We start from the raw sequence: 19770 nt of genomic DNA on the forward strand, positions 1-19770 counted from the left end.
CCCTCTCTGCACCTCTATTTCCTCATCTGTAAGACAGGGCTGATCATGGTCCTGCCTCAGATAAGGACCTCCCTGGGACCTCACTGGGACAGGAGGTGTCAATGGAATAATGCATGGGAAATGCTGAGCATAGTACTGGGCCCATATTAAATACTCAATAAAAGTCTGCTGTTATTGTAGGGTAATATGATAAGATGTTAACTCTCCAGATTGGCTGGATAGTAATGGGAGCAGGTAAAGGGCAGGGACAGAACCCTGGAATGACTGCCCCAGCCCAGCCAAGCCCTTTCAATTTGACAAACGTTTCAAAGGTTTATTGACATTGCCTCTGTGCTAAGGTCTGTGCCAGCCCTACTCTAGGTGAGACACAGAGATAAATTAGACGCAGTTCCTGCCCTCCAGCAGCTCGCAGTCAAGTGGGGAAAACAGACACATGTCACATAGTGTGAGCAGAAGCACTGTGAAAGCTGAGAGAATAACTTTGCCTGGATTGGGGGGCGGGGGGCGGGGTCAGAAGTATCCATGCAGGATCAAGAGCAGTTTCTCAGGCCAGACTCCAGGGAACTTTCTGGCTGATGGAAGTGCCTATAGAAAGGCTCAGAGGCTTAAGGGTGCCTGTCCTGGTTAGTGGCCAGTAGGTAGGTTTGTGTTGTAGTGCTGTGAATGTGGTGTGGAGGGGTAGAGGTGAGAAGCTTAAGAGATGGACAGGGGCCAGATCACCCAGGGCCCTGACAGACATGCTGAATGAAGGGTTCAGGGATGATTAATAAATCTGAAAGATACATATAGATGGATAAGATCACATGTGGATTTAGGAAAGATCCCTTTGGATGCTGTTTTGCAAGAGAAGGGACAGGATGGAAGCAGAGGTACCGGTTAGGAGATTGTTGCCGTAGCGTAGGTAAGAGATGAAAGGGGCTTGAATCAGGGTGGTGGGGTTGGGGGTCATCAGAAACGGGCAGACTCAAGGGCTGTTTCAGAGGCCAAACTAAAAGATAACCCACAAGTGTCTTGCTTGGGCCCATCTGTGTCAGGACCTTGGCTGAGCTGGGAGCAGACACCTGTGCTCTGCAAACTAGTCTCTTTTTCCCCTTCAGTGTTTATTTTCATTTCCCTATAAAGTTCATTTCAGAAAATACCAATCTTCTCTCAGCTGAACTGAAGGGAAGGGAGATTTTCCATACCCCAGCTGGAACCTGGGTTCCCGGGGCCTCCCAGGGCCCAGGCTTTGCTGGTGCCAACTCTAGCAGAGTGGTGATCTATAAAGCTGGAAAGATGTGACGGGACTAGGGCCCACGAGAAGGCTTGGCATGGCTTGGCAGGCCTGCTGTGGGGGAAGGGGGGCAGAGTGGTTTGGCCAGGATCAGGGGACTGGGGTGCAGGGTGTGCACAGACAGAAGTGAGCAAATCCTGCTTGCTGTCTGTTTCAAAGGAGAATGGACCCCTTCCCTTGGCAATGCCCCTAAGACATGGACACCTCTGGCCTTTTCTTCCCTGGATTCCACACTCCTAGGCCCCGCTGAGGGGTGCCTGGAATGAGTGTCTGTGCCAGAGGGAGGGATCCCAAAGTCCACAGTAAACAAGCGGGATATAGGGTGGGGGCAGGGGTCTTGGGAGCCTGTGATGGCTTGAAGAGGCAATGGGCTGGAAGTCAGAAAACCTGGGTGAGGGCCAGTCCCAGTGAACTCTCTGTGTGACTATGGGCAGTTCCTTCTTCCCTTCTCTGGGCCTCAGTTTTCCCATCCATCCAACCAGGGGGCTGGACTAGAAGGTCTCTAAACGCCCTAACAGCTTGAAAGATTCCATTCTCCTCTCTGAATCTGCCCAGGGGGAGGCCGTGGGGGCTGGGGCACCGGCAGGGGCTGAGAATTCCATAGCAATTTGCATGTGAAAGCATGTTACTGCCATGGCTATTAGTGTGTGCAGGGGGGCTGAAGACAGGGCAAGGACAGCTAACTGTCAGGCTGGCCAGAAAGGCCTGGCTGCCTGGAAGTGGGGGGTGGAGGGCAGCCCTGAGGTGTGCACTGGAGGCCGGACTGCCCGCCACACCAGACTCCCAGGGAAGGAGAAATCACACTACCTTTAATGCCCCGCCTGGTCTTGAGATGCCAATTCTGGGTCTGGTCCTCTAACCAGCAGGTCTGGCTCTTACAGAAGCCTTGAAACTATTGTGCCTGATGATCACTCAGCTTAACAGCTGTAGGAGGTGGCACAGGAGAGGGGATCCCAGGGAGAGGAGCAAACTGTGAGTGCATTTTCAACTGCTCCGACCAGCCCTAAACCTCCCAGGACCATGTTTTCCCCAGGGTTATAATGTATGGTTTTGGTAATTGCGTTGTGTAAACTTACAGAGTTTGTCAATATAAATACTGTGTATATATACGTTTGTTTGGTTCACTCACACACACAAACTCCTGGGGATTCTGGGAGAACAAAGCAACAGTGTACAGCTGTGGCCTCTGAGGCCTGGCTCTGCCAGCACTCCCTCTGTGTCCCTCAGTAAGTCCCTTCCCAGGTCTAGGCCTCAGTTTCCCCAGGAGGGGTTTGGTCTGGAAAGGAGCTCTCAGGAAAGTCCTATCTCTACCATTTCCTGGCCTCTAACCTCTCAGGTTCTACTGAGCAGGCATGAGGGAAGCTAGGGAGGCCACCAGCAAGTCCCACAAAACAGCAATGACTCTGTAGCAGAATCCAGCCAGCATGGAGTCCCTGCTGCAGCATGGATTCCAGGATCTCCCTGGCTTCTGCTGGGAGCCTGGAATGAAGGGATCCCCCCCCCACCGCCCCTCGCCCCAGAGCCTCTCCCTATGGGCTCTGGTCAGAGAGGGTCAGGCACTCCTCTCTTAGTAGTCAGCTCCTCACCCGCAGTGTCTGGGGAGGCTGGGAGAGACTAGTCCAGGGGATCACAGTGGTAGGCAAGGACTGAGGCAACACACCTCCCTCTTTGGCTTTAGCTTGGGGAAGTAGTTATCATGGGTACATTTGCCCAACCTGGCCCAGGTACCTGGGATGGGGGCTGGGGAGGTAGGCTGGCATTGGAGCCTCAGGATAACCTCTGATAAAAATATTTTGGGAATTTGGCAAAAGGCTAGCTTTGGTCAGTGATGAAGGGAACAGCCAGGCCTTAGATCTACTCTCAAAGCAAGGATACCCAAGAAGCCTAGCTGCAGAGCCAAGCTGCCCACACCACACCTCATAAGAGAAGCAACAGCTACCATTTATTGGCGCTTACTATGTGCCAGGCATTCGAAATTTGTTTTTAAAAGTTGGATGAATGAATGCATGAAAGGCTAACTGTAGAACCCAAGTTTTTAATCTGTGTATCCTCCATTCTTCTTCTCACATTCCCACTGCACATCGACACACATGCACCTTTAAGAGCTAACCAGGCACTTACAGGCCTTTCTAGAATGGGAGGTCCCTGGGAGCAGGAACCTTGTCTATCCCATTCATCACTGTACCCCAGTGGCCAGAGCACTGACTGGCATAGAGTAGGTGCTCAGTAAATATTTGCTGAACAAACGAAGGCACACATCTAGTGTCATTCCTCACATGCAGACAGGGAAACTGAGGCCCAATGAGGCAGGAACCTGTCTTCCCCTGGTCAAAAAGGGTCATATCAGAGCTGGGAAAGGTCCTCAGCCCCCAGCCTCACAACACAACAGCCTGGGGCTCTTTCCCCTCTATCAAAGGGCCCGTGGCAAGCTCTCCCGCCCTCCCATATCCCTTCACACATTCCTTACTCCCCCCACCCCCAGCTTTCCCTCTTTCCTTTCTCTTTGCCAGCTGGATAATTAACCATTGGAAACAGAACCTATAATTACTGTCTCCCCCATGCCCTTAAATTACTTTCAGTTTGGGCTCTGTGACCCCTGTCTTGGGTGGGGGCTGGTCTCCCCCTCAGCAGCCTCCCAAAGGGGGAGCCAACCTAACAAGCACCAGCTGGGGCCCCAGCCCCCCCAGATCCAATGGCCAGCTGTACAGGAGGCCAGCAGCAGATGGGCAAGGAGGGTCCACAGGCAGTCTGGGGCTGACTCAGCTGGGGTGTCAGTGGGACTGTGACATGCCCAGGCAGGACAGGAGGCCAGGCAAGCAAGTGGGCGGGCCGGATTTCTGAGTGATTGATGCCAGGTGGTCACAGAGCCCTACCTAGGATGGTCCCAGTTGGGACTGGGTCTCTTGCATTCTTCAGCCCACCTTCATGCCCCTGCTTAGAGGGTGCCAGGCCATCCACATCTCTGGTGCCTCACAGAGGCCTCCTAGAAGCAATAAGTCAGAGCTGGCCTTCTGGCTTCACAAGGCCTGTTCGTTCAGGAAAACTGAGGCCTGGTTGTACCTACCCACCTTAGTTTTATTGGTGACCTGGGCTCAGCCTGCGGAGGAAGCCAGGCAGCCCCACCCTCACCTGGGAAGCATCCTCTATTCCTGACTCACCTGGCGCTTGGGCTCAGCTGGGACAGGAAGGAGAGCTGAGGGTGGGGCAGCTCTGGAGCCCTACCACAGGAGGCTCATACCTCCTGGCTCCAGCCAGCTGAGCTTGGTCCCTCCATGACCCATACAGATGGCAAGGGAATGAGGGGAGGGCTCTTGTTCTTCAAGATCCTCAAGGGAGCACCTTTGCTCAGGCTCACCCTACACAAGGCAAGGAACAGGTTAGTGGGGCAAAGGGGCATCACCCTCAAAGAACCTGTTTTCTCAGGGTGTACTAAGGCTTGACCTTGAACCCTAGTGCTCCCAGTCACTCGATGTGTGTTTGGGGGCAACTTATTGTCCCTCATGGGATCTCAGTTGCCTCCTCTCAAATATGAGGCAAATAATTCCTCCCCTTCCTCCCTCATAGGGCAGTTTGGGAAACTCACCGACATAATGTGTGTAAAAGTATTTTTTTAAGTGGCAGGTGCTGTCCAGGAGAAGGATACCTTGCCACAGAGGGTGACTGAGCACCACTGTAGGTGACCAACACAGCACAGGCGCTCAGCTCAGACCAGTGCCAGCCATGGCACCTGGGCCAGGCCAGGTGGAAACAGCCCATCACAAACCTTCTGGGCCGTTGGAGAGACTGCACCGTGCTTTCCTTTGCCCTCTCCCACAGATTTTACTTCACATTCCCACAGTTCCTGGAGGCCCCCCAGGAACTCCAACCCCCAACCCACCAGTAGGGTGAGGGCAGCTGGTATCCTGAGGACCACCCAAGGACACTTAGAAAAGTGTGGGAAGGGCTCACCCAACCCGAGTCAGGCTCCACCTCAGTGAGAGTCATCAATCTGGCCTGAAGCAGCCCTGGTTGGAGACCCCCGGCCCAGGACGGGCCCCACTCTGGGCAGGCAGTCAAGCAACAGAGGCCCCATCTGATCCAGGCACTTCCTTTGGTTAATGAGAAACCAAATAAACAGCCTCTGCCCCAGCTGGCTCCCGGAGCACCCCAGCCGGGCCCAGCCCTGCTCCAGGGCAGCCTCCCTTCCCTCCCCCTGCAGATCCCGTGGCTCTGTGGCTCTTCTCCGCCTTCGTTCTCCATGCGCTTCCCACTTCCCTTGCAGCCCAGCCTGCTCCTTGGCTGGTTCACTGAGGCAGGCTTCCTGCTCTGGATCTCGAACTAACCCTCCCCTTCCTTCCTCCTCCTCCTTTCCTCCACTGCCTTCTTACCCATTTTTAGCTGCTGATATCTCACTTGTGTTCCTCTCCTGACATCTGTCTTAGCCATCTCCACTGGGAGTCTCCCCCTTCACCACCACCACCGCAAGACCTACAGGCTGCTCCAGGCTGGAGTGGGAAGGCCCAGGCTCTGCCAGTCGGAGTCTCTGCCTTGCAGCTGAGGCCAAACTCTCTTCAGGGTCCTCAACACACTGTCGGACCTCCAGCCTGTGGGAGGTAGACCCGGCACTCAGGGCTGCCAGTCAGAAGCCCTCAAGTATTCCATGGTGAGGGTTCCATTGTGGCCCAGCTCTGAAGACAGGGGATAGAAGATTCTTCTGGCTGACAAGTGAACAAGTGAACTGGACAGCCTGAAGCAATCCCAGGACCCAGTGGGCTACAGCTGAGAGCCAGCTCTTGGGAAGTTATTTCTATCTACCTCCAGGAGCTCTGAGACAGGGCAGGGCTGGGCCTGCCAGCAGGTCCCAGATCTAGTCCCAACCAGGTGGTGGCAGTACTTGTGGACACACCCAGGTCCCCATGGGAACAACCCCTCCCCCATCCACCCTCTCCAGTTGAGCCTAGTGCCGACTGGGCAGATAACCCTAACCCTATGCCACTGAGGTGACAGGACAGAGAGGAGAAAGTGATCAGAGGCTCCAGAAGAGTAAGAGGACAGAGAAACTTGGCAGCAGAGCAGGATGTGGCACAGGACAGCTGAAACACCTTGCTCTACCAGGATGGCCACCCTCTTTCCATCTTCTGTTTTAGACACAGAAAAATCAATCTCTCAGTCTCTCAGTCTCTCTCTCTCTCTCTCTCTCCCCCTCTCTCCCCTTCTCTCTCATACTCACTCATACTCTCACACTTCATTCCCCAACATCACGACACCATTTTACACCCATTTCTCCATGTGGTTAATTTTTTTTTAGTTCTCATTTTTTTCTAAGAAAAAAGCAACAAGAAAATAATTCAGAGTTTATACAAAACATCTTTACATTATTTTTTTTCCAAAAAAGACTAGTATTTACACAAATGGCAACAGAAACAAAAACAAAAAAACCCTTCCGACTGCCACCTGGAAGGGGCTGGCTGTCCTGCTCCCTCTCTCTCCCACCTGGCACTGGGGTAGGCAGCTGGCCAGGAGGCAGTGTGGGGGTGGATGGTGTAAGGCCCAGCTCCTTCCATGGCCACTCTGGAGCGCCTGCAAGGCACACTCAGGTGGCAGTCTGTTAGCAGCCGTGCTGGCAAGGAGCCGGGGTCAAAGTGCACGGCATGTTGGCCCAGCTCTGGGTAGCCTCTTCCTATTTCCAGGCCCCAGCCCAAGATTTTGGGGGGCCAATGAGAGCTGGGTTGGGGGAGCACCCACCTGTGCTAGAGCCCAGAAAAGGAGCAGGACACCTGGCCTTATACCCGCTTAGGTCTCTGCCCTGGGCCTCTGTCTCCCCACTGGGCCAAAGGGGCCAAAGGGGGCCAAAGGTGAGGAGAGAACAGGGCGGGAGGAAGGAGGAAAGGGAGCACTCCCAGCTTTGCAGGGCAAATAGCCACCTGGGCACCTCACCTCCCTCCACCCCCCATGAGGTCATCTGCCTGCAGCAGCTCTCCTGTTCCCCAGGCAACAGCCAATTAAGACGTTAATTACCGTGAGAGTGAGGGAGGCAGGAGATGCCCAAGAATCCCACAAGGAAGGAATTTTTTTTTTGGTGGAAGGGTGGCAGCCACTACCCCATTGCCAAGATCAGCTTTGTAGCAGAAGGGTCGGAAGGGGAGGGTGAGACACCTTGCCCAATGGTGCTGTCATCTTCGCTCAGGGGCAAGAGCAGCCCTGGCCTGTCTCTCCCGCCCCCATAACAAGGGGTTTCTAAAAGAAATGCCATCCTATGCTTCCTGCCCCCAGCCCCTTATACTGGGCTGAGCCAGGCTCGGAAAGCCTGGGGAGGGGCTGCCTTTTCCATTTTTCTTCCAAAAAAAAAAAACAGATGAAAATGAGTCGACAGCTAAAAATTGAACACAAAAACATTAAAAACAGTGATGATAGTGGACAAGTAGTCCTGGGAAGGGGAAAAGGGGGCGAGGGAGACAGGACCAGGGGCATCCCCCTGCCTGCTGTCCATCAGCGTCCAACCCTGCCCTCCAAGAAGGGGCGCCCCCACAGAGCCCAGAGGCCTGGCCAGAGGGGGAAGGCACAAGAGCATGGGGGCTGGGGGCACAAGCACCCCCTCCGAAGCCCAGGGGCAGGGCAAAAGGGGGATTATAAAAGCCAAGAAACTACAAAACTAAATACAAAGGTGGGCACAGCTGGCAAGGGGAAGGGCATGGGGAGAAAGGAAAGGTGCAGTCCCAGCCGACTGTCCCTCAGGGCCCGAGGCCGCGCCGGGCTCTCAGACCTTGTAGTAGATGTTCGCTGGGCTTTGGGGCGGCATCTCCTGGACGATGTAGACGGGGTGCCCGTAGTCCCCACTCACCTTCTCATAGTGGGGACAGTAGTTGTTCTCTGTAGTCCGTAAGGGGATGATGATGTCGCTGGGCTCAGTGCCCGCCGTGCCACTGCCCCCCTTGGGACTAGCCAGGGTGCTGAGCGAGAGGGCCGGCGCCCGCTGCTGCGTGTGCTTGCGGTGCCGCTTGCGCAGCTTTAGTAGCAGAACCGTCAGGAAGATGATGATGAGTAGGAAGATGACACAGCCGGCACCCACAGCCGCAAACAGTGCCACCTTGGAGTTGAAGAAGCTGTCGGGGTCCCCGCTGCTGCCTCCACTCCCCACGGAGCCACTCTTGTCCTCCTGGTTCACAGTCTCTGAGGAAGTGAAGAGAGGGGAGGAACAGTCAGGGGCACGTGGCAGATTTCAGGCTGGGCCCCTTCCTGCCTTTCTCCAGAGACAGGGCCTGAAAGGCCAGCGGGCAACAGATCTGTGCTCCAAAAGACCCCCGTGTACTCACCATGCTTGCCGTCAGAGTCACCCAGGGAGCTCCGACCGCCGGAGGCCTGTGTGGCCATGTTGATATTGTTGTCTGCCTCATTGCTGGGCCGGCTAGTAGTCAGATGCTCAGGTGTCACAGCATTGGGGTCTGTAGGAGGGGACAGGACAGGTAAGGGGAAGGGACCACATCAGCATGGGGGCCTCAGTCATCCCAGATGGGCCAAGTATGGCCTGTATATCAGACGTCAGCTACTCTAACATGACTGCCTCTCCCCGCCTCCCAACACACCCACACCCAGTCAGGGACAGCTGCTGCAAAGGCCTAACCAGGGGCCCTCAGACCAGGCACTCACCTTGTCCGACCTTCATGACAATCTTCATGGTGCGAGTGCGACACACACCTCCCTCCCGGTTCTCCAGTCCCTCCAGGCTCCCATTGGATGTAGCTGCAGCAAGAGGCCAGCACCATCAGGAGGAGAGAAAGGCATGCCAGTATTACCCAGAAACCCTAGTGCTGCCTCAGCCTCCATCAAGACAGAACTGGGAGGTGGAGAGTGGCAAGCAGGCCCCATCCACCTGTGACCCTTTCTACCTCTCTCGCCCACAGGAACTGAGCAGCCAGCCCTGTCCAGCCTTTCCAGGAACTAGCCTATCCCCAAGGGCGCAGGTCATAACCAGGCCCTGGCCATTCTTTCTCAGTGGACACTAAAGTGTATCTTCTCATTGGGCGATGTTGCTCAGATGCAAAGCAAGAACTGACATCTTGAGGGAGGCTCCTACAAAGATGAAAAGGAATCCCAGATTTGGGTCAAGAGAACTGGGTTGGAGTCCCAATCCTGTCCCTAACTCTCTGTGTGATCTAGGGCAAAAAGTCCCTTCCCTTCTTGGGGTGGCAGTTCTCATGAAGAGAGAGACCGAATAGCTGGCTGATCCTGAACGGCTCTGCCAACTCTGCTATTCCGAAGATTAGATCTTAGGTGGGCAAAGAAAATAAGAGAGAGAGAGAGAGTACCACAAATTGGAGTCCTCTCCCACTCAACTCCTAGAGCCAAGGCGAGCTGGCAGTAGGCCCTTGGTGAATATCGGGCCAGAATTCCAAGGCCAGGCTGGGAGGGGCACATTCCCATCTTCAAAGTGGATCAGATCAGACGGCCCTAACTGTATGCAGTCTCACTGTACTACTTAGAAGCCGCCGCTGCTACAGGATAGGACAGAACCCCACAATGAGCAGGGACTCACAGGTAATATAGTAATCATGGTGCTTCTTAAACTCCAGGCCCATGTAGTTGGGGCTGAACTCCTGGAACTTGATGGTGAAGCGGATTTCCTTCTCTGGCCGATTGCAGGTGACCAGCACATTGGGGTCAAGCACAGTGCTGCAGGCAGCCGCCTGCTCAGGCCGAACCAGGTATAGCTTGTAGTACTCGTAGGGCCGCCCTGCTTCTGCTCGGGGACAGATGATGTCCAGCTTGTCTCCAATCTTTGGGTAGATCACCAGGCCCTTCCCACTCAGGAACCTGCCCAGAAGGAAAGAGGGGGTCAGCCTCACGGTTGGGGTTTTCAGGCTATCTCCTGAGCTGGGGAAGCAGACAATGTGGGCCGGGCTAGGCCTCCTGAGTGAAAACGGCAAAACAGGAATTCTGCCATTCCTCCATGCTGGGACTGGGGGTGGGGAGAGAGAACCACACTGCCAGCAGGGTGTGGAGGGGGTGGCCCATGGGCAAGGCTGCCAGGCTTTGACTGCTTGGCAGGGTGGGGCACTGCCTAGCTGGGGGAGCCCTTTGTCCTAATGTGGCATTTCCGCAGGGGGTTGACGTGGCTGATGGGCTGGGTACCAAGGTGTCAGGCCTATGCTGCCTGGAGGTGGCAGCCCAATCCTCCTCCCACTGCCATCACACTCACATTCCTTCACAGCCACTGCTAGCACCTCCTCTGCACACATGTGCATATGCGCATGCGCACACACACACACAAGCCCACACATGCCTTAGCTGCTGCTCCCAGCCAATAGCCAGGAGAGCTCAACCTACCTGAGACCCATACTTTCTCCCCCAGCCTTCCTAATCTTTGGCATGATGAGGAGATAGAAACAAGCATCTCCTGGAGCCCAGGGGTGATGGACACAGTCTCTGGCTGGGTGCTGCTCCATACAGATCTGCCCACTCCCCACTCATACTGCCCGGTATCCTATCTGGACATATCTCACCACAGCATGCAAGAGTCCAAATCCCCAAACTTAACCAGTGTCCCTCCTAAGAACAAAAAAGGGGGTCAAAGCAGTGACAAAAGATCATATAACACAGGGCCCCAGGAACCTCCCTCATCTGTGTTTTCATCCCCCCACCTCCACACCGCCTCTGCTCCAGATCCTGAGAGATGGGCAACTGCCATCTGATCTGGGTTTGTCTTCTACTCCAGAAAACCAGGCACTGGGGAATGGCAGGGGCAGGGCAGCTGCCCAGGGCCACCCATTCACATCTCTCTGTCCTTGCCCGAGCACACAGTAAAAAAGTCATGCTCTCTTGGCCACCTCTGAGCCTGGTCGAGCTGGGGCTGGGAGCGAGGCAGTACTGTATAAGAGAAAGAAGACAGACTTTGGAATCAGACAGACAAGACCCTTACTAGTTCTATAGCCTTGAACGTGCTGCCCATTTTCCCTGAGCTTCTGTTTCCTCCCTCATAAACTGAGGGAGGTAAGAGCCCTCCTCCCTAGGGATGTAGAGGAGAGATGCAATGGCACACGCAGAGCACCTAGCACACAGTAGGCCCTCAACATGTTTGACTACAAGAGGCAGGCAGCTAGAGACTGACACCAGTCTTGTTTCTTGGGTGGGGTAGATAAGAAGAAAAGATGTGGCCCCATCTTTAAGGACCTTACTGCCTGATGTAGGTCAGAAAAGTAAATGGCCAACACTCTAGCTATAGACAGTACCAGGCTATTTGTAGCTTATGTGCGTGGAGGGGAGTTCAAACAGCAAGGGCTGGAGGCAGAGAGTGGAAGGAACACAATGTCAGAGATGGGTTGACAGAAAAAGCAGGAGGAAAGGGAATCCTGGGTGATGAATAAGAAGACAACACACAGCAAGAGTGAACAGCATTGATTTGTGGGGAGGGTGAACTCACAATACGACATACGCATGATGTATTACCAGGTTGTACATCTGAAGCTAATGTCACCCTGATACAGTCAACAAAAAAGTAAAAATAAATGGACGATTGATTAATTAAAAAAGAGTGAGCAGCACTGGCTGGGACACAAAGCCCAGGTCAGTGACTGGTAGAAGAAGAGGTGGAAAAGCTCAGCGTGAGCCAGGCTCTGAGAGTCACAACACATACTGTGGGCTTCGTCTCCCTGGGGACAGACCTTCTAGTGGGAAGGACAATGAAGGGCTGGAGGCAGTACTTCACAAGAATGAAGCCGACAGTGGAAGAGCGTAGTTCCACTTCCTCAGGTTATGCGTTCCACAGTGGAGACTTCAAGGTATGAGGGCCAACAGGGAGCTCGGTGTCCTTGCCCAAAGGAGGGAAATGACAACCAAGGAGCAGAGTAGGGCAACTAGGCCAAGCAGATGAAGGACATGAAGAGAGGCAGCCCCAAGGGACTGTAAGAACCACATCGAGGTCTCCCCCTTGGTACCTAACTTTACTGCACCCCAGAGGACCAGAAAGGGAGCAGGCATGGGATGGGGTATACATAAACATTTCAGAGGGAACGACCTCACCCTGCGCATTATGAAGAGCAAAGAAGTTTCACCAAAGCCCCTATAATTCCCAAGGTATTTTTCACTTTCCGATCCTCACACTGGTTCTATCCAGACAGCAGGATTAGACAACTTCTAATACCTTAGAGCCAAGAGGAAGCTTTGAGACCCACTGAGTCTGGGCTTCCCATGCGAAAGTATGAGTGATCAGATGAGCGTTTCCATGGAAGGGAGGCACTCACAGACAAACCCAAGGGGACAACATTCACCCAAGATGTTCACCCCTAGGGAGGCTAAGAACAGTTTGCACAGCTGCACCTCAACAAGACCCTCCCTGGGGGTCACAGCAGGAACATAGAGGGCATGCAAAAGAGTACAGGCCAGCTCAGCTTTCTAACCACCTGGTCCTGGCTTACTCACCAGGGTGTCCCGTCTGCTCTGAGCATTCTCCCATCCCCACTGAGGATATAGAGCCCTGGAACTGGAAAGCAGGGCTTCCAGCTACTCAGGGTTACCTGGAACCCAAGACATGGGGGGAACGGATGTCTCTGTGGTAGGTGGAAGTGGGGGTAGAAAAGAGGACTATTGCCCCCGACACCCCTCAGACTCTCTTCAACCTCAGTGAGCAGAGTTCATAAATATTCATCAATACATTTGCATAGCAGCTGGCGAAGGGAAACTTACCTTTCTCTCAAGTGCAGAAGGGAGAGGAGACTTGTGTTCCCTGACTCTTACCCCCATCATTGTGCCTTATCAGCACCTTCCCCATCACTGGAAAAAGTGTTTTTTGCCCTATGAGAGAAGCCCAAGAAGGGGGCAAGGGGCCATTAGGGCTGCCTGTGTAGCCAGTGAGAGAGTGAGGCCATGAAGCCAAGCACAACACTAGTCATATTATATAGAGGGGCCCTGTAGGTCTCATCTCATACTCACCAGGTCAGGAGTAGGGGCAGAAGAGGAGGAGGAAGAGATTGTCCTCAAGTTAAACTCTCTATCCTCCACTTTTCAAAAGCTACTACTGCGCCCATTATCAAGTCAAGCTTCCCCGCCTGGGGCCACCCCCAGACAATGCCCTTTTCTGGAAACTAAGGGGATTGACATGGCCCAGCAGGAAGCCTGCAGCAGGTCGTCATGGTTACCCCCGAGGCCTTTACCTCTTAGCATCTGATAGCCCCAGGACCCGAGTGAGCCACCCCAGGGAGTAAAAGGACTTAGGAGAGGCTGCCTGAGCAGTCCAGCTCCTGCTTTGGGGCCTGCCTTCTCCCCTGCATCCTAGTCCAAGTCTCCCACAGCTTTCCTACTGAGCTCAGAAAAAGGAATCCTGGAATAGAAGAAGCCTGAAGGGTCTGGGCAGTAGCTTTCAAGGCCCTGGACTGGTCAGGGGCAAACTGCCCCCTGTGCTTCTTTTGTCCAGCTGAGCGCCTGTCGGCCCATACAGGCACAATCTCCAGTGGGGATAGCTTACAGTGTGGGGTTGTACTCAGAAAGCTGCCTGTGTCTGACCAGATCTATACTTCCTTTCTCCTCATCCTTACCTCAGGCTCTTAGAACCTGTGGTCAGACAGTGGCCGAAGACAGAGCCTGGTCCCAGGCCATGCTAGTCCAAGGCTGATACAAGACTCTAGCCACAGCCTTGACTGGGTGACCCCAGCACCACCATACCTACATCCCACCCCCTGCCCCCAGCGTGATAGAATCAGTGGAGGACAGACCCCAAGCCAGAGCTCAAGTCTGCTCTCATCCCAGCAAGGGTGGGGAGCCCCCAAATTAAAGGCTCCTCTTTCACTCCCCCAGCTCCACCCAGCCCCTGAGGCGGCTGAAGCAGGCCTGGCGTGTCCCAGCAGTGCCCGCCCAGGCGTGGGTGGGCAGGAACAGCAGCTGGGTCCTGGCACACACACACACACACACACACACACAGCACTGTCGGAGGCAGGGAAACCAGGAGAGTCCCACAGGAAGTCACCCTCCCCACCCACACTGGACTATGCCCTCCTGTCTGCCCCACCTGACCAATGCTATAGGGTCCACTAGAGACTTAACCCCCCCCCCTCAGCGTTTGCTTTCTGTGGGGTCCCTGAGAGGAAGATTCCTGGCCCAGAGAGGAAGCAAAGGCGCTGTTCAGAGCTCAGGAGGGAGGGTGCCAGAGAGCAAGTTGGCTGCCTCTGGTTCAGGCTATCTTCAGAGGTAGGCCCAGCAAAGTCAAATGAGGAAGTCAGAGCACTGCTCATCCCACGCAGGCAGGGCCTGAGTCACAAGGACAGATGCACGCACACCTGTAAGGTGAGAGGGGAATCCAGGGGCAGGGAGCCCGTGTCTCTTCCCAAATTCCACTTTGAAATACCATCTCTCCTAGAATCTAAGGCAGCAAAATGGTGTGGACAGAATGGCACACAGCACAGTTCTACCCCTATGTGCTGACTGACTGTAGCAGACCAGTCATTTCCCTTTCCTGGGTATATGCCTCCTCATCTGGGAAATAAGGGTGATTCCAACTTCCCAGGGCTGTTTGGAACATCCGATGAGCTCACATATGAGGACACTTCTGAATAGCAAGGCGCTGCCTGTCAGCACACCAAGTACAGTACTATTTAGAAGTAAGAAGCTTACAGTGCTGACTGCTAGCACCCCCACCCAAAATACCAACACACCCAGAAGGGGCTGCTGTGGGGCAAGGGCCCCCAAATGTAGCTGGCGAGCATCCCCACCTCAGCTCCCCTAATATCACAGGGTGGACCCTTCCCCCAAACCTGGCATTCTCCTGGCAACCAGCAGCCTCCTGGCTGGCCCACCCTTTCTATAGTCCCAAACCCAGATAAACCACAAGGCACAGTAGTATCCAGGGCCCGCCCATCATCACCCACTGAACTTGTGAGGCAGTGGAGAGCCTGAGGGGAGAAAGGGAATCCTTGATTCAGCCCCCAGCCTTACAGGCCCTTCTGGCCCTGGCCTGGCTGCACGGGGTGGAGGTGGGGAGGGAGAGGAACAGGGAACTCAATGAGCTGCTGGGTTCCCATCGTTCTCAGGCCCCCACCTGTGGCCAATCAGCCACAGAGTAGAGGAAGGAGGTCAGGTCCCAAGCCGCCCCGGAAAGGGGCCCCATAAGCTGGCCTCCCCAGGACTGTGAGCTGGAACAGCTGTGAGGGGGCTGGGGACAACACTTTGGCTTAGCACAGGCAAGCCTGGGTTGGGGTCTGCAGCTGCCCCCACCCATGTTAGATGGAGTCAAGGGTCCTGGACGCCAAGCTGAACCCCCACCCCACCCCCTTGTAGAGAAGGTGTAATGTGATCTCAGGCACATTCCCATTCCCTGGAGGTGGGGGAACCTGAGTGGGGGGCAAGAAGGGGTCAGAACGGGACTGAGAGACTGAACTGCAGCAGCTGGACTTGGCTGAGGACTCAAGTGTGAGGTTTGCCGGCTGCCCCAAGCTCTCAGGGGAAGAGGCTGGGGGAGGGGGACTGCCCTGGGACCTGTGTAACAGCCCCCCACCCAAGTGCAAGCACACACTCTGGTTCTTCCCAACATCTAGTGGGACCAAACCCACCTCCCCACACTGTGCCCATCAGACAAAGCTGACAAGAGGTGGCAAGAGCTTCTGCCTCATTGGCCACCTCGGGGGCCAACGAGGCAGAAACTCTTGCCACCCAGGGTTTAACCACACTGGGATGCCCCAGTGCCAATGTAGGAAAGAGACTGGGAGTCTTGAGTCGGCCCTTCCCGATCCCCTTTGCTGGTCAGATCTCCGGTGCGCCCCGGAACCTGGAAACATACCTCCAGCCTCACCGCTTCTTTATTTTGATTTTTTCCCAACGAGGAAGCAATTAAACAGGTTTTATAAGCGCTGGGAGACTTTGGGGAGGGTGGTTGCCAGCTCCTGACAGGGCCGAGGAGACAGACCAAAAGCCAGGAGGAAGAGGGGAGGGAAGAGAAAACGAGCCTGTGAGGGAGAGCACGGGCATGTGCGAGAAACAAAAGGACTTGAGAAAAAGAGGCAGAGAGTGACTAAGAGTGAGAGGGAGTGTGAGAAAGGGAGACCTGGTGAGACTGGCTAGAGAGGGGAGCACGGATCAGAGGACAGAGACAGCCAACTGACACGGACTGGAGAGGGAGAACTTGGGCCAGAGGCACAGAGGGACACCGACAGAGCAGCAAAGTGAGACTGTTTATTTGAAAGGCTGTGGCAGCCTGAAGATTGGGTGCGGTGGTAGAAGCAGCCCCCAGAGCTCCAGGCGAGTGGAGGGCAGTGCCTCCCTCCTGTCTTCTTGCTCCCCCCAAATGACGGCTGCATTCCAGACCCCTGAGATGGAATGGGGAGTGGGGGCAGTGCAGTGCTGGGGATACAAGACCAGTCCCCAACCATTCCCAGAATCTACTCAATTATAGGATGGAATTCACGCAGGTCCAACTGAGTTCTCAGCCATCACCCCCACCCCACAGGATGCCTGCACTCGGCCTGAAGTGGGTACAGTGGTGTCAGACCTCAAAAACCTGTAAACCAGTCCAGGGCACTTAAAGGCTCAAAACACAAAAAGGAGGAAGCTCAGTGAGATCTTGTTTCTCCCAGCTCCACCCCCCCCCAACTCTGCAGGAGGGCTCCCTTCCAGCTGTGGAGCCGCCTGCTATCTCTGGTTAGAGACCCGAGAGAGCAATTAGGTCACTCCCATGAGCCCCTATGATGGGCTACCCCAGGCGGCTTCCAGCTCTCCCAGCTCAAGAGGGGGCATTTCCAGCCTCCGCCCTTACAGGGGAGAACTGGGCACTTCATAACCCTTCTGCCTGGGCTCAGCGGCCCGGGGGCCCCCCAGACCATTTTGAATCCCTACTGTTAGGAGAGCGCTGTGCCCGATTTGGCTTTGGGTAGGGGAGAAAGTCTTGCTAATCCCTTTCTTGTACCAAAACAGAGCCCTCTCCCTTGACCCTAGTTTAGCTACCTCACCAACCAGTAAATAGGACCCTACCTTAACCCAAGAGGAAGAGAATTAAAGAGGCTGTCTTCTCCCACTCCAGGGCCGAGAGGGGCACGTCCCTAGGACCTAACAGGCTGAAGCAGGCAGAAGCCCGACAAGTTAGCGGGGAGCCCAGGAGAGTGGACAGGAATGGGAGAGCGCAGACAGGACAGGCCAAGGCCCCCCACTTTCCCATTAAGTGGACAATATCTGCACACTGTGGGGACCTCAAGAAAACAGGAAGGAAGAGCAATTTTGACCCTGGGTTCCAACCTGAGTCCTGGATGCCAAAAGGGAAAGAGGTCCAGAGGTCACCACACAGCCCCATCAACTCCCCACTAACAGCCCAGAAACCAGTGAGCCACCGCCCTGAAGGGTGTGTGTGTGTTGGGGGGGGCAGTGATTGTGAAGGGGAAGGAGGAGGGAAAAAAGAAAGGATCTCCTTTATATAGCTGCCTCCCCAACCCCTTGGGGAAAACTACGCACAGCTCCCCAATCCGAGAGACATAGGATGAGGGCCAATGGACCGCCTAGGCAGAAATCCTTCAAACCCCTCACTTCCCACCCACCTCCTTCCCAGGCTGAGCAGCACTCTCCTCCCGGACGCCCTCGAATCTCTGCCACAGGCTCCACTGGACCCCCGACGGGCGCGCTGGATCGAACCCCCCCGCCCCCCCGCAAACCCCTCTTCCACTCCGCCCCTCTCCACCCGCCGCCTTTGTGAGCCTGGAAGCGGCGCCCGCCCTCCCAAGGCCCGGCAGGGAGAACAGGGGGGCCTAGAAGAGACAGCAAAACGAAAAGCTAGAGAGGCAAACAGGGAAGAAAGAGAAATGAAAACAGGAGAAGCCGGAATGGATATAGGGGCGCTGCCATCCGCCCAAGCGCGGGGTCCCGCGCCACGGTCCCTTCACAGCTAAACAAATGAGGAACCTATGTTCCGGCCTCATCCCTCGTCCAGGTCAAGCTCGACCCCCTCCCAGTAGCTCTGGGTGAAAACCACCACGTTCCCAGGGGCCCCAGAAGGGGCTTGCCTTCTCACCACCACCACCACCACCACCACCACCACCCCCCAGCTCTCTAGTGCGCTCCGGAGCGCCCGGACTCCCAGCTCCGTCTGGCACGACCATCTCCACTTGATCTGGACGTGGTGAGGAGAGGGCCTACAAGCCACGGGGTCACAACCCAGCCAAGTGCCCCCACCCCACCCCGCCGCACCCTGCCCCGCCCGCCCGCAGGAAAACACGCTCGAAAAAGGCAGAGACAAAATGGGGCGCCGCTCCTTTTCTGAACACCTCCACACTCGCACTCGGGGGCGCGCGGCCTCACCCCGAAAGAGTGCCTCCCACCCCCAGGGACCACAGCAGATAAGTTACTCACTTGGGGTTGAGGGAGCTCCAGGACACGGGCTCCAGGTTCTTGGCCAGCGGCGTGGCAAGCCGGCACAGCGCCAACACGACCATCGCCACAAGCCACTTGCCGAGCCAACGCTGCCCAGGCCGGGCCATCTTCCCGGGGGCAGGCTGCAGTTCGTGATCCCCTGGCGCCTCCTCAGCAAAGCTCGCCTCGCCTTCCCGTGCCGCGCTGCGCTCCGAGCCGCTCAGGCTCCCATCCTCCGCGACCGCCGGCCTTGAAGTGCTCCCCTCCCGCCGGCTTCGGTGTCGCTCTTCTCCGCCCGGCCGGCCAGGAGGACTCACTGGGCAGCCGCCCCCAACCCGGGCATGGGCTACGGCCTGCGAGGGCTCGCTCCCCTGACCTCTCCGCCGCACCAGGCGCGACGGGGGCTCTGCGCCCCCGGGTGCTCCCACCCGATTCCGCTCTGCTCCCCGAGACTGTTGGGGACTGAGCACCCTTTCCCAGACGAGGTCCTCCCACTCGGGATTCGGTGGCCACCCCGACGCCTCGACCGTCCCGGGATCGGCGCCCCTCGGAAGAAGTAGGAGTCTCCCTACAATTGGAGCGCGGTCCGGGGGCTCCCGCCTGGGTCGCCCTGACACGGGTTCCGTTCCTCCAGGCCACACTGGGACTCCGGGCTCCGCGCCCCCCGACAGCTTCTACTTCAGCGCGGGCCCGGCTCAGTGCACTTAGAAGAGCGGGGAGATGCGGCCGAGCGAGCCAGGCCCATCAGTTTACGCCTCTGAAGCCTTGGCAGGGTGGCCAGGCAGCCCGATCGCCGAGTCCTAGCTCCCCGGCGATTGCGCCCGAGGGTCTGCGGCGGGTGCGAGCCTCACACACTTCCCGCTGCTGTTCAGCGCGCATAGACTCCCTCCGCCGTCCGCCGCTGAGCTGTCTACTCCCTTGCTCAGGCGAACGCAAGGCCAATCCTACTCCTCTTAGCCAATAGCAAGCTCCGTTACGGGGTCCTTGCCCCATACCACGCCCCCAGAACAGGAACGGGGAGGGGCTTCAGGGAGCTCTTAAGGACGCCGAGCTCTCGATGGCACCAATCTGAGTGTGCGGCTCCTGCGGTTAGGGGTGGGTCCTGCCTAGTCCTGTTCCCAGAGCGCTCACCCCGTGGGAAGTTGGCGCTCCTCTAGAGCTGTCGGCCTCTTCTCCTCCCTAAGCGCCTGATCAACACTCCGACC

General features: G+C 56.1%; 1 protein-coding gene across 1 annotated transcript; it reads right to left on the reverse strand.

The window, feature by feature from the left end:
• Positions 1-6625: 6625 nt before the first annotated feature.
• EFNB1 (ephrin B1) lies at positions 6626-19488 on the reverse strand. The gene is made up of 5 exons (XM_037045965.1): positions 18566-19488; positions 9786-10063; positions 8900-8992; positions 8566-8694; positions 6626-8422 (listed from the first exon to the last, which is right to left on the reverse strand). Exons 1-5 carry the CDS (start codon positions 18691-18693, stop codon positions 8010-8012), a joined length of 1041 nt encoding a protein of 346 aa, XP_036901860.1. The 5' UTR covers positions 18694-19488; the 3' UTR covers positions 6626-8009.
• Positions 19489-19770: the final 282 nt, after the last annotated feature.

This window comes from Sturnira hondurensis, unplaced genomic scaffold (assembly GCF_014824575.4).
Source record: "Sturnira hondurensis isolate 20B ecotype Veracruz unplaced genomic scaffold, ASM1482457v3 Scaffold0004711, whole genome shotgun sequence".
Taxonomy (NCBI): domain Eukaryota; kingdom Metazoa; phylum Chordata; class Mammalia; order Chiroptera; family Phyllostomidae; genus Sturnira; species Sturnira hondurensis.